General features: G+C 52.3%; 5 protein-coding genes across 5 annotated transcripts; 2 read left to right on the top strand and 3 right to left on the bottom strand.

Annotated features, from left to right (window-relative positions):
• Window positions 1–109: 109 nt before the first annotated feature.
• Window positions 110–1,021, bottom strand: BU25DRAFT_421794 (uncharacterized protein; the record flags this gene model as incomplete). Its single annotated transcript, XM_033708112.1, has 3 exons — window positions 110–340; window positions 391–754; window positions 864–1,021. 3 exons carry the CDS (start codon window positions 1,019–1,021, stop codon window positions 110–112), a joined length of 753 nt encoding a protein of 250 aa, XP_033561554.1.
• A 573-nt stretch (window positions 1,022–1,594) lies between these two features.
• Window positions 1,595–6,262, top strand: BU25DRAFT_491421 (TIP120-domain-containing protein). Its single transcript, XM_033711565.1, has 3 exons — window positions 1,595–2,621; window positions 2,670–5,061; window positions 5,108–6,262. Exons 1-3 carry the CDS (start codon window positions 1,783–1,785, stop codon window positions 5,897–5,899), a joined length of 4,023 nt encoding a protein of 1,340 aa, XP_033561555.1. The 5' UTR covers window positions 1,595–1,782; the 3' UTR covers window positions 5,900–6,262.
• Window positions 6,263–6,363: 101 nt separating this feature from the next.
• BU25DRAFT_410969 (uncharacterized protein) lies at window positions 6,364–7,529 on the top strand. The gene is made up of 2 exons (XM_033706433.1): window positions 6,364–6,738; window positions 6,787–7,529. The coding sequence occupies exons 1-2, from the start codon at window positions 6,607–6,609 to the stop codon at window positions 7,189–7,191; spliced, it is 537 nt and encodes a 178-aa protein (XP_033561556.1). The 5' UTR covers window positions 6,364–6,606; the 3' UTR covers window positions 7,192–7,529.
• Window positions 7,530–8,679: 1,150 nt separating this feature from the next.
• On the bottom strand, window positions 8,680–9,543 carry BU25DRAFT_62005 (uncharacterized protein). The gene has a single exon (XM_033711968.1). It carries the CDS (start codon window positions 9,296–9,298, stop codon window positions 9,008–9,010), a length of 291 nt encoding a protein of 96 aa, XP_033561557.1. The 5' UTR covers window positions 9,299–9,543; the 3' UTR covers window positions 8,680–9,007.
• A 1,084-nt stretch (window positions 9,544–10,627) lies between these two features.
• Window positions 10,628–13,573, bottom strand: BU25DRAFT_421797 (uncharacterized protein; the record flags this gene model as incomplete). Its single annotated transcript, XM_033708113.1, has 1 exon — window positions 10,628–13,573. One exon carries the CDS (start codon window positions 13,571–13,573, stop codon window positions 10,628–10,630), a length of 2,946 nt encoding a protein of 981 aa, XP_033561558.1.
• Window positions 13,574–13,828: the final 255 nt, after the last annotated feature.

Below are 13,828 nucleotides of genomic sequence, written 5' to 3' on the forward strand. Positions count from 1 at the left end.
AGATGAATGATGTTGATTCGGAACTATACAAGCAGCAACGAGAGGGTCGTTCGTCGCCAGGGTACTAAGATGACAGAGGTGGTTCGAGAGATTTAGTTCGACCTCTTTTTTATGCGTCCTTGTCCATGGAGGTCTTGCCGCGCTCCTCCTTGTTCTCAGCACCAGGTCGGTCAGTGGAGACGGTGCCCTTGAGCTTAGCGGTCTCAGCAACACCCTCGCCCTTCTTGGACTTCTCGGGGTGCTTGGAGATCTGCGACGTGTGGTGGGTATCGTCGTTAGACATGCCCTGCTGCTTGCCGGAGGTCTCGTTGAAGCTCTTGGGCTCCTTGCGGGGGTCGGGCTGTTATTGTCAGTACACGTCTGTCTGCTGGCGCATTGTGTCGCGCTCACCTTGTCAGACTTGTCGGGGGAAGCGACGGCCTCGTCGTCCTGCTTCTCCTGGCTGGCCTGTGCCTTGGCCTCCTTGTGCTCCGCCTTCTTGCCCTCAGCAGCCTTCTCGCGAGACTCGGAGTGCTTGCCCTCCTCCTGGCCGTCGGTCTTCTCAGACTCGTCCTTGCTCGAGTCCTTGGCGTTGGCGTCGGACTTCTCCTCCTTGGGAGCCTCAACGTTGGTCTGGTCAGTAGACTCGTCCTTGGGCGCCTCCTCCTCGGCCTCCTCGTGCTTCTCGGCGTGGTCGTCGTGACCGCCGTGGCTTAGGTCCTGGTTCAAGATGATGTAGAGACCACCGACAGTCGAAGCAACAGCTGCGGCCATCCTGGGCATTCGTTAGCGACGTGCCGCGGAGCTGTATGCGCATCCACAAGCTGGCTATGTCGGCAAACAAGCCCACGTCATTCCTCCACCGGTTGAACAAATTGACTTACCATGGGACGTCGCTGCTCTTGGCTTCGCTGTGGCTGTGGCCGCTGGCATATGTCCTGCGCTGAATGCTCTGGCGAAGAGGCTGGGCAACGCGGACGGCCGGGCGAGCGGCGCGTGCGACAGAGGATGCGCGGAGGACGGTGGACCTGATGAAAGACATGGTGAAGCTGCGGGGATATCAATTGACTGCAGTGAAGAGCAATTGATGACAGTGACGAAAGGTTGATAGGTGAGGTTGTGGGATCAGGTCACTCGGCACGTCATGTCAACGAAAAAGGACCGTGCACAACCTTAACCGGATCCGCTTTGGCTCATTGAGCTGACCAACTCCTGGGAAGGATTTGGAGGCTTTCAATGTTGATCCCATGGTGCTCTGTTGAGCTTGTTTGTCCATCTGGAAGTATTTGGAGCCATGAAGAGGGTTCTCTGTGGTGGAAGGAGCTCTGCGATGGAAGCTACATTCTGAGCAAGCTACGTCACAGCTGCTGTCCATTGTCTGAGCGGTGTGCAGAACGCCCAACATTGGTTCAGATTGGTTTGGCAGTACAAGAGACTGGAGTTGGTTTCAGTATTCTGGAAGTAGTCACGTCTAGTAAGGCGAAGTTTGTATGGGTAGCTGTCCGTTTGCTCATTACTATGTCCGGTGAAGTGAAGACCGTGCGCGCATGAAGCTCTGGGGCAAATGGGACACAAGCAGCAGGCGGCAACTGGTTGATCAGCTTCCACAACGATCCCTCCACTCCACTCGCCAGTGTCCGTCAACTATTTACTCTCTGCAGATACAGCGCGTTCTCCTCACGCGCTCGTAACAACAGCTTACCACCGCCCACCATCAACACCCCACCATAGCTTAGGTACCCCGCCGCGCAACAGCTCACACTTTGTAGACTGCGAGCATCTTAGACGACACATACAGCCACCATGGCGCCCTCGTCGGTACCGCCAAACCCGACCGCCCACAATGTCGCCCAGCTGCTACCGAAGCTCACCGATGCAGACCCCGACTTTCGGTTCATGGCGCTGAGCGACTTGCACGACACACTCGTCGTTGCTCACTCAGGATTCCTACAGCATGACGAAGTGACATGCGCGAAGACAGTCGAGGGTCTTCTTGGCACACTTGTTGACACAAACGGCGAAGTGCAGAACCAGGCGGTCAAGTGCTTAGGGCCTTTCGTGAACAAGATTCCGGATAAGATCCTGTGTCCTATGATCGAGAAGCTCTCCAACCTGCAGACAGACAGTGCCGTGGACCAGAGCATACCTTCCCTAGCCCTCCGCGAAGTCGTCGTCTCGCTACCACGTCCCGTCGCTGGCGTTGCGCGAACAAAACCAATCCTCGATGCCTACAGCGCCATCAGCAGGGTGCTCATCCCACGCCTAGTGGGCTATCATGTCATTCACCCGGCACAGCAGGGTCTGCCGAAGGTACCGCAGGGCATGCTGCAGGTGGACCTTGAGAAGGGCACAGACAGCAACGCCATCGACGTTCTGATTGAGATCGCGCGTTGCTTCGGGCCATTGCTACAGGATGTCGAGATTCAGGCGCTGCAGAAGATCACATCTGAGATTCTCGAGAACGATCGTGCGAGCTCTATGATGAAGAAGAAGTCGGTCACAGCGATTTCCACACTGGCAGGGTACTTCTCAGACCAATTGCTGAGCAGCTTTCTGTCGCGCGTCATTGAGCACCTTCGAGACGCTCACCTGGTCCGTAGCAAGCGGAAGCTCTACATCACCATCCTCGGCTCCATGGCGAGGTAAGGTTCTCGACCGTTGTGGTTACTTTAACACGCTGACGTGAATAGGTCGATCCCTCGCAAATTCGGTCCCTACCTGAAGACACTGACGCCCTTCGTCCTGAGCGCAGTTAGCGAACAAGAACAAGAAGATGACATGGATGTGTCCGACGACGAGGGTGAGCGTGACCCTGAAATCGACGAGGTGCTAGAAGCTGCTCTTATCGCGCTTGAAGGCTTTCTTGCCTCGTGTTCACAGGATATGCGCATGTACACAGACGAGACGATCGCCGCAGCCACACGTTTCTTGAAGTACGACCCGAACCTTGCACAAGACGATGGCGATGATGAGGATGCCATGGAGAGTGACGAGGAAGACGCGCTCGAGGGCGACGACTTCGAAGAGGAGGCTGGTTATGATGACGACGAGGACGCCAGCTGGAAGGTCCGTAGGTGCGCAGCCAAAGTCCTATACACTTTGATCTCCACGAGAAGCAATGGTGATCTCATGGACGATGGGACGCTTTACAACAAGGTTGCCCCGGCTTTGATTGCACGCTTCAAGGAGCGGGAAGACAACGTGCGTCTGGAAGTACTTGCAACACTGTCGAACCTGGTCAAGAAATCAGGCGACGGACCCAGCCCTGTCAAGTTCTCCGATGAACATCCCCAAGGCGGGACGATGATGCCACCACCGAGTCGTAAGCGCCGTAGGGGTGGTAGTGACGCCAGCATGCTCGACCTGCACGCCAACTCATCAGTCTCAATGGGCTACTCTTCTCCTGCACGAACGGGAACACCGCCAGTCGGTCCTCGTGCCAGCCTAGCTAAGCTCAGCCCTGAGATCGTCAAGGGTGTAGCACAACTTCTCAAGCAGTCATCTTGCCCGCCGTCCACTAAGCAGGCGTCGATTGTTTTGATCAAAGACATTGTCATCACCCAGCAAGGTGGTCTCGAGGGTTACTTGTCGCAGCTACTCGAGCCTGTGGTAGAAGCTTCCAAGACCAGCAGCGGTCTCACAAGCAGCGCATCAGCAACGGCAAACAGCCTTCGCATCCAGGCTCTGCAACTCATCGGCGCCATCGCCGATACGCACCACGCGAAAGACATTCAGCCATACTTGTCGGCTATCGTCCCTGCCCTCCTGAAGGGAGCAACAGAAAAGTACAGCAAGCTGTCTATCGAGGCGCTTGCAGCAACTGAGCAGGTCATCAAGGCACTCACACCTCCTCGATCTGCGGCGTCAGGGGCACAGAACCAACAGTACTTGGAGCCGTTGTATGACACACTGGTCAGTCGAATCTCGGCGAACGACGCAGATCTGGAGGTTCGCCAGAGCGCCATTCACGTTCTTGGGTTGCTGCTCGGCCGCAGCTCTGGTACAGAAGGACTGCTGTCTTCACAAAAGCGAACGGCTGGTCTGGAGCTTTTGGCTGATCGGCTGAAGAACGAGCTCACCCGTCTGGCATCTGTCCGAGCCATTGACTCGATCGCGGCCCACACGAAAGCGCAGAACGAGCTGTCTGCGAAGTGGGTTCAAACCGTCGCCTTGGAACTGGGCGCACAGTTGCGCAAGGCCAGCCGTGTTCTTCGTGGTGCAAGCTTGAGCGCACTGAGGACCCTGGCGCTGAATGAGCGGTCTAGGAGCCAGCTTGACAGCCAAACCAAGGCACAAATTGTTGACCTGTTACTGCCACTCCTCAATGCCTCTGATCTTCACCTCCTCGGACCGGCGCTCATCATCCTAGCCACCTTCATCCAGGACGATGCCATATCGATCCTGACTCCTGAACTCAACGGTGCGCTCTGTCAGGTGGTACAAGGTTCGATCAGCGGGTCTTCTCTTGACGCGTTACTGAAGCTCGTCCGTACGATCGGAGAGCAGCAGGCAGGCCAGGCTCTGATGAAGTCGCTGCTCCAAGATGTTGGCGTTGCCGGTCATCCAGAGGTAGTTGGCAAGGTCGTTGGTAACCTACTTGTGTACGGTGGCGCCAGTGTTGGTGTCAAGCTTGACCAGTTCATCACCGAGCTGGAAACAGCTCAAGACGACAAGCGAAAATGCCTTGCACTAGTGGTGCTGGGTGAAGCAGCGCTTCGTCTCGGCAAACAGTCCACCGTCGATCCCAACCTGTTCATCAAGCACTTCTCCGTCAAGTCTGAGCAGGTGCCACTTGCAGCTGCTGTTGCTCTTGGGCGTGCTGGAGCTGGCAACGTCAGCCAGTATGTTCCTGTCATTCTGTCTACAATGGGCAAGCACTCTGCGCCTCAGTATCTTCATCTGCACGCTATCAAAGAGATTCTGCAACACGACGACACCGAGTCCGAGATCATCCCATACGCTTCTACACTGTGGCAGAATCTTGTCGCTGCATCCCAACTTGAAGACAATAAGGCGATTGGTGCAGAGTGTGTCGGCAGGCTTACTATCATCGACCCCAAAACGTACCTGCCTCAGCTTCAGGTAAGATTTAGCCCCACTGCACATCTACGCTTGCTAATTCCATCAGGAATTCCTGAACGACCGGAAAGCTGCTGTTCGCGGCATGGTCATCTCTGCGTTGCGATACACACTTACCGATACTGATGAAGCCTACGATGAGTATCTCCGACCGATCGTCGTCCCGATGCTTGTGCAGATGCTGAATGAGGAGGATCTGGACAACCGCCGCTTGGCCCTTACCACCTTCAACTCCGCCATGCATAACAAACCCGAGATTATCCTGCCCGCTTTGGACCAGCTCCTTCCTCTCGCCATGAAGGAGACCCACGTCAAGCCCGAACTGATTCGCGTGGTCCAAATGGGTCCTTTCAAGCACAACGTCGACGACGGCCTTGAGATCCGAAAGTCCGCATACGAGACCTTGTACGCGCTCCTCGAAACCGCCTTCACCCGACTCGGGCCCATCGAGGTCTCCGACTGCTTCGAGCGTATCGTCGCTGGTATCGCTGACGAGCACGACATCCGTGTTTTGTGCAACCTCATGTTGACCAAGCTGATGGTCATTGCGCCCGATCAGGTGCACTCGCGTCTTGAGGCTATTGCATCGAACTTCCGTACTGTCTTGATGGTGAAGCCCAAGGACAACGCAGTCAAGCAGGAGATCGAGAAGATCCAAGAAGGTGGCAAGGGTGTCCTCCGTGTCACTGTTTTGTTGAACAAGCAGTTGGGCACAGAAGGTACAGTTGGCCAGGATGACCCACAGTCAAGGACTTGGGCGCAGTACTGGGAGTGGGTCACCAAGGAGCATGGACTGCGCCTCAAGGAGGCTGTTGATGAGCTCAAGGAGCGTGATCGTTAAAGGAGCTTTTGTCAATGAAGGATAGATAGGGAAGGTCAACAGCCTTACACAAAGCACGAAAGAACGCAAACGAACAGTTCATGATTTTGCCAGTTTGGCGTACATAGCAGTCGCATAGCGTGGACACCAAAATCCAAAGCTCAAGAGGCTACAGAGGCCCATACAAGCACAAAATAGCTTGATTTATTCTATGCCCGTCTGACCTTCAGTCTTCTCACTACTGCTACTTCTATAGATTACGCATGCTCCTTGGCTAAGATCGGCAGCCAAGGTGCGTCGTCAGCATCAGCTCGACGGGGTCACTAGGCCAAACCTATGTTATCGAGATGGTGGCATATGATGCTACCCGGTGGTTGCTCATCGGAGAAGAAGTCCATTCGTGACTAAGAGACGTAGCAAGGCGCCGTTGATATGGAGTGAAATGCGGACTCCCTAGCGCGTGCACAGACTTTCCCCAAGCATAGCCTCAGCCGACTTCAACAGGAGCGAACGCCGTGACGCGATCAGCAAGGATGACCACCATTAATCATCAGATACGAAAGGCGGCGAGGAGGAGCCAAGCGGTTTCGATATCCTTGACTGTACCTTGACCTCAGACAACTGTTGCTCGCTTGTAACACATTAACCTGCCATTCACCTTCTGTGGATTGCGTCCAAGTACATACAACCGCTACTTCGCGCACAGCAACGCACCACAATCGCCCACGATGTACCTGAAGACCGGACTCCTCTGCCTCGCTGCCGCGGCAGGCATCAACGTCGCGTCTGCGGACTTTATGGTGTACACAGAACCCCCTATCCCCACCACCGCCATCCCCTCGTTCGCAAACCCATCAGACGTATATCCCCCCTCTTCCCCTCTCATTCCTCCCACTAACACCCCCCAGGCTGCCGCATGGACAACATCCGTCTTCCTCAACGCGAACTTTGCCTACAACCGCTTCACCTCCTCTCTCGGCGCGCCCTACAAATCCTCCCAATCCTCCGCCGCATCCGAGATCGCTGCCTTCGTCGCCACAGCCTCCAATTATTCGATACCGGCTGCTGTTACTGAGAGCACGACGACGCAGACATTTTTCGGCGTGCCGAGTTGGTATTCGGCGCTCCCGAGTGGGGCGAGGGCGTTTAAGGAATTGCAGGTGCAGGATCAGTTTAGTATTGTTAGGGGCGTTATCAGTGCCAGGCAGACGACGAGTAGTTCGTCAGGCGGGGCGAGTGTGCCGACTGGGATGCCGTTTGTTAGGGCGGAGTTTGGTGTTATGGCGGCGGCGGCTGCGGCGGCGTTCCTGTGATGTGTAATGAGGATGATGGAACCTCAGAAGATAGGGAATGTACGGATGCCGTCGGGCGAGGTACGCTAAGTACAGTGCCATACAACATGCGCACTACAAGATGTTATGTTGGAGAGGCCATGGCTGGCATAGCTGATATGGGATATACTGCTTAGACAACCGGGTATAGGTATGCAATTGTTTGACTTCCTTAGCACATGACCATAGGACGTTGAAAACAAGTTCTCCCATGCGATCCGCCGTCTGTCATGGCACCGTTTCAAGAAGGCCGTTATGCGCCTTCCTGTTTTCGATAACCACGCCCTCTACCAGGTTAGGCTTAATCCAGATCTAGTTGCTCTCTTTCTTCATTGCATGAACACCAAACTGGAGACAGGATTCTGGTCTGTGACCTTGACGGCACACCGACCGCCGACAACGCCATGTTGTTGACTATGATATTCCGCTGGTGCGCACCTTCCCACGGTCGTACATTCCCTACTGCTTGCTCTCCGCGCCCTCTCCACAACAATCAATGTGCAAATATAGACGCAACACCTCTTCCTTCATAGACTTGTCCAAAAACATGCGTAAAGCGGCCAGGCTCATTAATCTTGAGGATTTAAGAAGCGTGCTTGACAAGAGATTGCGTCACAACCTCTCAGCTCTGAAGATATCAAAAGAGCCTTGATTAAATCTAGCCATGACTCCTACAAGTTCACGATGGAGCAATGGTCGTAGTAAGTCTCATAGTGCACCGCTATGAGCGAAGAGGTTGCTGACTAAATGCAAAGCTTCTCAGAAAACATCCTAGAGAAGTCGATGGCTGAGCAACATTTTACAGAAGCACCTACGATGTACCAGATCAAGCTCTTCCTTGAGTGGTTCACTCAAATACGTATTGGTCTCTTGGAAGAATGTATCACCAATACAACCCTTCTTAACCGCTTCAACAGTCTGAAGCGTGTCTGTTGAAGTCATGCTTTAAGCAAAGCTCGGAAGCACTAGGTAATGCAGGCCCCCGCATGGCAAGCGAAGCTACAGTAACCCAATCTGCTGGGCCGCTTTTTGCGAACTTTGCTCCTGACTAGCGAAACTGCTAGACTTAGTTCAAGGAGCTTCTAGAGCCCAAGTATACGATCTTTGTGAACTTCGCTTTCTATTAGACTCTCTAATTCTGACAGAGATACTTCAGATCGCGAATGGACAGGGGAGTATTAACGAAGGATTGATTGACGGCGTTGACAAAACAATTGACAGCAGGGCTAGCATGGCAGCAATCGTCGCGGGAGGCTGACGGGCTGGAGGAGAGATGGCTGAAGAACGTCACAGGTTAATCACAGGTCTGTAAACATGTGAACAAAAGATGGCGAAGGTCCAGAGTGCGAACCTGTCCCGTTACACCGTGCGTCCTGGCACGTAGGGACGGACGTTATTCATGTGTGTCTTCTTTCGAATCTCGACAGAAGCGGCGGTACTAAGCTTCGGAAGGTGTTGCATATAGCGTGTGGGAAACATGAGGAACTGAGTTGATTGAATAGCTATGAAGGAGGGGAGCTATTTATGTGTCACGGGTATATACTGTTCAGCTCCCAGTTCCTGCTATCTACAGCAGTACTGTACCTTTTTGGTCAGTGTAGCACAGTGGAGCTGAGCTGTATGCCTCACGTTATGTATCTAGAATGTGAGAAGTGGGGAGCGTAAGCTAAGCCGGTAACAGAAGGAAGATCAAGTTAGGAAAGATGCTATAAGAGTCATTGCATCCACTGACGTCGCGCCGACAGAATCTCGCAGACGTTGCTTTGAGCTGCAAAACTGCTACTTCTGAATTTCTCCTTTACCTAGACACTGTCAACCCAACAAAATGGTCAAAGAGCATGTTTAGGGCTGCAGCCGTGGCTATCAAATAGCAGATCGAGAGTTCAAAGATTGAAAAATTTACTTCAAAGCTGAATGCCATCCGCGGAACCTTGAATTCTGCAGTTATGTCAGCGCTCAGAAGCAATGAAGATGCAAAACATGAAGTCGTACTGGAACACCTTCGCTTCATCAATGACAGAGTACTTTCTGGGTAGTTGCATATTGAGCAAAGCTTGAAAGCAATCGATGAAACTCTTCGCCAGCTCATTCAGTACAAAATGACTTGCCGCAGACCAGGGAGAATAACATACTTGGTTGGCTCAATTTCCGGCAGATGGCCTGGAGACAGGAGGAAGTCAAGAACTCGTACAAAGCTACCTTCGATTGGATCCTGGTAGGACCGAAACCACGAGAGAACTGAGATAATCTTGTCTCGTATCTTGGTTACGAGACATTGACACCTTGTTTCGTCTGTGGCAAGGCCGGAAGCGGTAAATCGACCCTGATGAAGTACATCGCTTCCCGCCTTAAGACCCAATCCTACGTACAGGAGTGGGCAGCAAGAGACCACAGCGAGCTCTCTGTCAATCAGCTCTTCTTGTACAATCTCGGGACAACTTTGCAAGAAAGTTGCGTAGGTTTGCTGAGAGCTCTGATCTTCTCAATCCTGAAAGAATACCCAGAGCTCATCCCGGCTATCTTTCCTGCCTTCTACCATCATTAGACCCAAGACATCAATGAACCGAAGTACGTCGAGATGAAAAAGGCGTGGGACGATGTCATCGTCTTAGCAGGTTCATTTCTGAAGTTGACCATCTTCATCGATGGAATTGACGGGTTAGACGGAGACCACACTGATTCATCCCAGTTTCTTCGCTCTTTATCGACTCCGAACGTCAAAACCATGATATCTAGTAGAAAAATCAACGAAGCCCTTATAACTTTCCGAGGCTGTCCTGTTTTGCGGCTGGAAGAGTTGACTACTTGGGATATGAAAGTCTTTGTACAAGGTCGCATAGTCTCTCATGATATTATCGTCTGGCACCGCAAGGACAACCGGGCAGAATATGATGAACTTGTCGCAGAGATCAAAGCCAAGACTTGTAGTGTATTCATCTGGGTCAAACTTGTCGTCAAGCTTTTTAAGGAGGTTCTTGATGACGGTGGGACTATGGACAGCTTGAGAAGAGTTCTTCAACTGTTACCGGGCGATCTGTATGAGCTCTACAATCGTATGCTCACCAAGATACCGGCAGAGTACCGACAACAAGCTGTCGATGTATTCATGCTTTTGCAAACCTGGCGACCGGTTGTTTCGCAAGAGAGCCTCCACGTCATGACCCTACATTTCTCACTGAAGGGCTCATTGAGATGTGCTTCTGTGCGTTGGAATTATACAATCTCCTACGATTCATGCGGTGGCAATGGGGTACGTAACGTTGGATGTACTATGATGTATTTAGATGCGTTGAACACTTGATGTTTGAATCAAAGCTTCGAGCGGAATGCCGCCAGTGAGACATTCTAGCATATGGCGGCCGTACTTCAGCAGAGATGAAGACAACCTGCCAAGACATGACTACGATCGCAAAAGCCGTTACCCTTGCAGCGACGAGTCGAGGTCCGCTATGAGGGCTGTCGCCCTTGATGGATCTACATCCTCAGGTGCACAGAACAGCTTCCTCAGCTTCGCCTCCTTCTTAAGCAACGTGAAACACTCTCCTGAAGTTTTACACATGGGGGAGTACTCAAGTAGGTAATGCAGTAACACAGCAAGCGCTGGGCAACATTTGGTGCCAATGTATGTGAAGAGAGTCCCCAGGCGTTGAAATGTCTGTAGATCGGTGCTGGACAGAAGATGCGTGCCCTCCAGCGCGGTTATTGGAACGGACGGTTTCCTTGTTTTGGGGGGTTGGTGCATGTTTGCTTGTTGCACACCCGAAGCCTTCGTGTATACAATCTGAGCCAGGAGGTTCTTTGCCCCTTCTCTACTGGCGGTGCCCATCAAAGCGAAATGTTCTTCGACTATGTGCGTCATCAGCCGGAGCCAGACTACGCATCGTAGAGTCCCACGTTCGCAATTTTCATTGTCGACGTCTCGGGCGGCCAAGATAAGGACTAGAAAGCCGTCAAGAGGATATTTTGAGTAGGGACCGTTGCCGTTCATCGCATCTTTGAGAAGCCTTGGAATGGTGTCTGCCAATGGAGCGGACGACCTGGAGCCCTGAGCGGGACTCTGCCCAAGCGGGGTCGTGGTCGTATCGCGACAAACTATGAGAGATTGCAACAGGTTGCGGCACGCCCATCTCAACGCTCGGGTAAGATGCGTATTCTCTCCTGAATCGACCGCGGTGAGATCATCAAGAGTATTGTAGAGTACCGCAAGAAAGACTGAGATAACAATATCCTCGTGGAAACGCCCTCCAAACACGCTAATCAATGTTTCAGTCCAAGACTGTAGATTGAAACGATGTAGATGGCCATGTGTCTGTACCAAAGGCAAGGCTCCAACAATACATGCAGCTTTAGGTGATTGCCCATGAAGTTTGAGGTAAACGGTGCACGCCTCGCAGTAGATTTCTTGTGACACGATGTCAACATCCGGATAGTTCCCAAGCACAAAAGGGAATATGTGCTTTGCATGTTGCCCTGGCGTAGGATAATTCGGAGTAAGCTCCTCGTCTTCCGGTCTTTTCAATACCAAGGCCATCACCTGACCAGATCTTGTGCAGAGGGAGCATGTACCTTCAAAATGCTCGCTCGCACTGTTCTCGCCGCTGTTGATGTGCCCCAAGTACTTATAACCTTGCGTGAACAATACACCAGGGTCCGGTGGGTTACGATTGTGGCGCGTCCTCGAGCGCCGATTACATTTGGTTTCTGATACAACAACGAAGGGGTCATAGTCTTCAACGTGTGATTCTGTGTATCTTGGACCCGATATAGAGGGAGAGACTGGGCCCAATGTACCCGGAGTAGATGGTGTATCATCATCCAATCGAAGACGAGCAGTAGCATCCGCAATCACAATGGTACGTAGTTCAGCCTCTTGCTTCTCGGCAATCATCGTGGTGGCAAATTGGCTCCAATTTTTTTCATGTGCCGATCGCAATTCGTCCTTTAGGTTGGCTACATTCTCGTTGATAAAATCCCTAGACGAATGGACCATCTTTTCTATACACCTGAAGGCACGGTGCTCGATGTCGTTTCTTGGGGCCCATACTGGATCGCTTGCATTTAATTGTTTCTTGGATATCCATCGCTTTACATCATCCTTACGCCCTCTTGTCGATGCTGTCATCAACAACGTTTTCAGATCATCATCGTTACTCAATATCTCATTCGTGAGCGAGCTTTCGAGAGTGTCGTTGTAGACGTCGCTAAGACTGAATGTACTGCCGCTGGTCAAGACGACAGTGTCCATGGAGAGATTTCGTTTTCGGGGTACAGCAAAATTGCGAAGAGTCTCATAGTCCATTTTGGGCAGGTCCTTCCAATTTGTGTCATCGTCCAAGACGATCGAGCTGTTTGGATCAGGTAAAAGTGATCGGAAACGACCCTTGCATTGAAGCATATACACTTGTCGTACCCGAATGTCGTGGTACAGAAATAAACAGTCAGGGACTGTAGCAAAAACCGACTTGCCGACGGAAATGTTGCCATCAAGTGGACGGATTGGGGCCCTGCCTACGCATATGACAATTGAAGCTGTGCCATGCAAGCCGGCTTCGCCCAAAGTATTAGAGAACTCTCTGACCAAATCGTCGCTGATATAGCCGTCTGTTACGAGCACCCACAAAGAGGAGTTGCGTAGGGCTTGACGATAATGTCTGTCCCGGAGAAGGACTGTAGGGTCTGTCCCGCCGGAGGAGTACATGTCCTCAACTTCTTCAAGTGATAGCGCTTCCTCGGCTTCATCATTCCAAGGTAGAATCACCACTCTAGCTTGCGCTTCATGCGAAAGCAGCTTAGAGATACCATAGATCGCGCTCTTCTCTTCTCTGAGGACGTCTCCGTTGGTGCTACCGGAGCAATCGACTGCGAATGTCAAGTCTACGTCTGACAAAGTGATAGTCCCACTATTATGGTGTTCCGATCTGCTTGGTTGTTGCGCAGATTCTTGGGTTCCAGGAGGCGACCCTCTTTTAGCTTGGTGTGTTATATTTGTGAGCGATGGTTCGTTCACAGGGCTTTTGAACGCACTCACTCGTGGCGAAACTGCGTTTGGAGCATGGGGTACAAGGCTGCTAACCGCGCTATTGCGCCCTAAGAGGTGGTGACCGAGACTGCTTGGTTCTTGCGCTGACTCCTCAGATGCTGAAGCCGGCGAGCCTGTTAAAGCTAGAGGTGCTGCATCTGCGGGCGATGACTTGTCCATAACATTGTGGGATACGATCACCCTTGATAATACAGTATTCGGGGCGCTGGGTGCGAGGCTGCTGGTCTCGCTGCTATGCCGTGTAGCATCTTTTGCGGGTCCCGGAAAGGAATCGTGCATAGGAGCTTTGCCATTTGAGTTGGGGGTCGGGCATCCGGAACCCATCGTGGTTGGTGAGCTCTTGCTCCAAGGCCATTTGGCAGGCATTGACCTCAAACTGATATCTTTCTTGCAACGTCAGCGCGCACGCTGTCGCGGATTGTGAAACTATGCTTACGAGAACTATTTCCAGTTCTGAGCCTCTTCAGGGAAAGTGGGTGAGGCTTATCTTTGGATTTCGTCGCTGGATCAACCATGTCTTTGGCTTGGGACGAGTGGAAGATATTGTGGTTTGGAGTCGTTACATTTCGCGCGGTGCAG

This window comes from Macroventuria anomochaeta, assembly GCF_010093625.1.
Source record: "Macroventuria anomochaeta strain CBS 525.71 unplaced genomic scaffold BU25scaffold_17, whole genome shotgun sequence".
In the NCBI taxonomy this organism is placed as follows: domain Eukaryota; kingdom Fungi; phylum Ascomycota; class Dothideomycetes; order Pleosporales; family Didymellaceae; genus Macroventuria; species Macroventuria anomochaeta.

Excerpts from the sequence above, each read along its gene's own strand:
- BU25DRAFT_62005 (XM_033711968.1), bottom strand. The coding sequence starts at position 9,298 with ATGAGCTGGCGAAGAGTTTCATCGATTGCTTTCAAGCTTTGCTCAATA.
- BU25DRAFT_410969 (XM_033706433.1), top strand. The coding sequence starts at position 6,607 with ATGTACCTGAAGACCGGACTCCTCTGCCTCGCTGCCGCGGCAGGCATC. Across the intron at positions 6,739-6,786 it reads CGTTCGCAAACCCATCAGAC|GCTGCCGCATGGACAACATC; the intron begins GTATATCCCCCC and ends AACACCCCCCAG.
- BU25DRAFT_491421 (XM_033711565.1), top strand. The coding sequence starts at position 1,783 with ATGGCGCCCTCGTCGGTACCGCCAAACCCGACCGCCCACAATGTCGCC. Across the intron at positions 2,622-2,669 it reads ATCCTCGGCTCCATGGCGAG|GTCGATCCCTCGCAAATTCG; the intron begins GTAAGGTTCTCG and ends TGACGTGAATAG. Across the intron at positions 5,062-5,107 it reads CGTACCTGCCTCAGCTTCAG|GAATTCCTGAACGACCGGAA; the intron begins GTAAGATTTAGC and ends TAATTCCATCAG.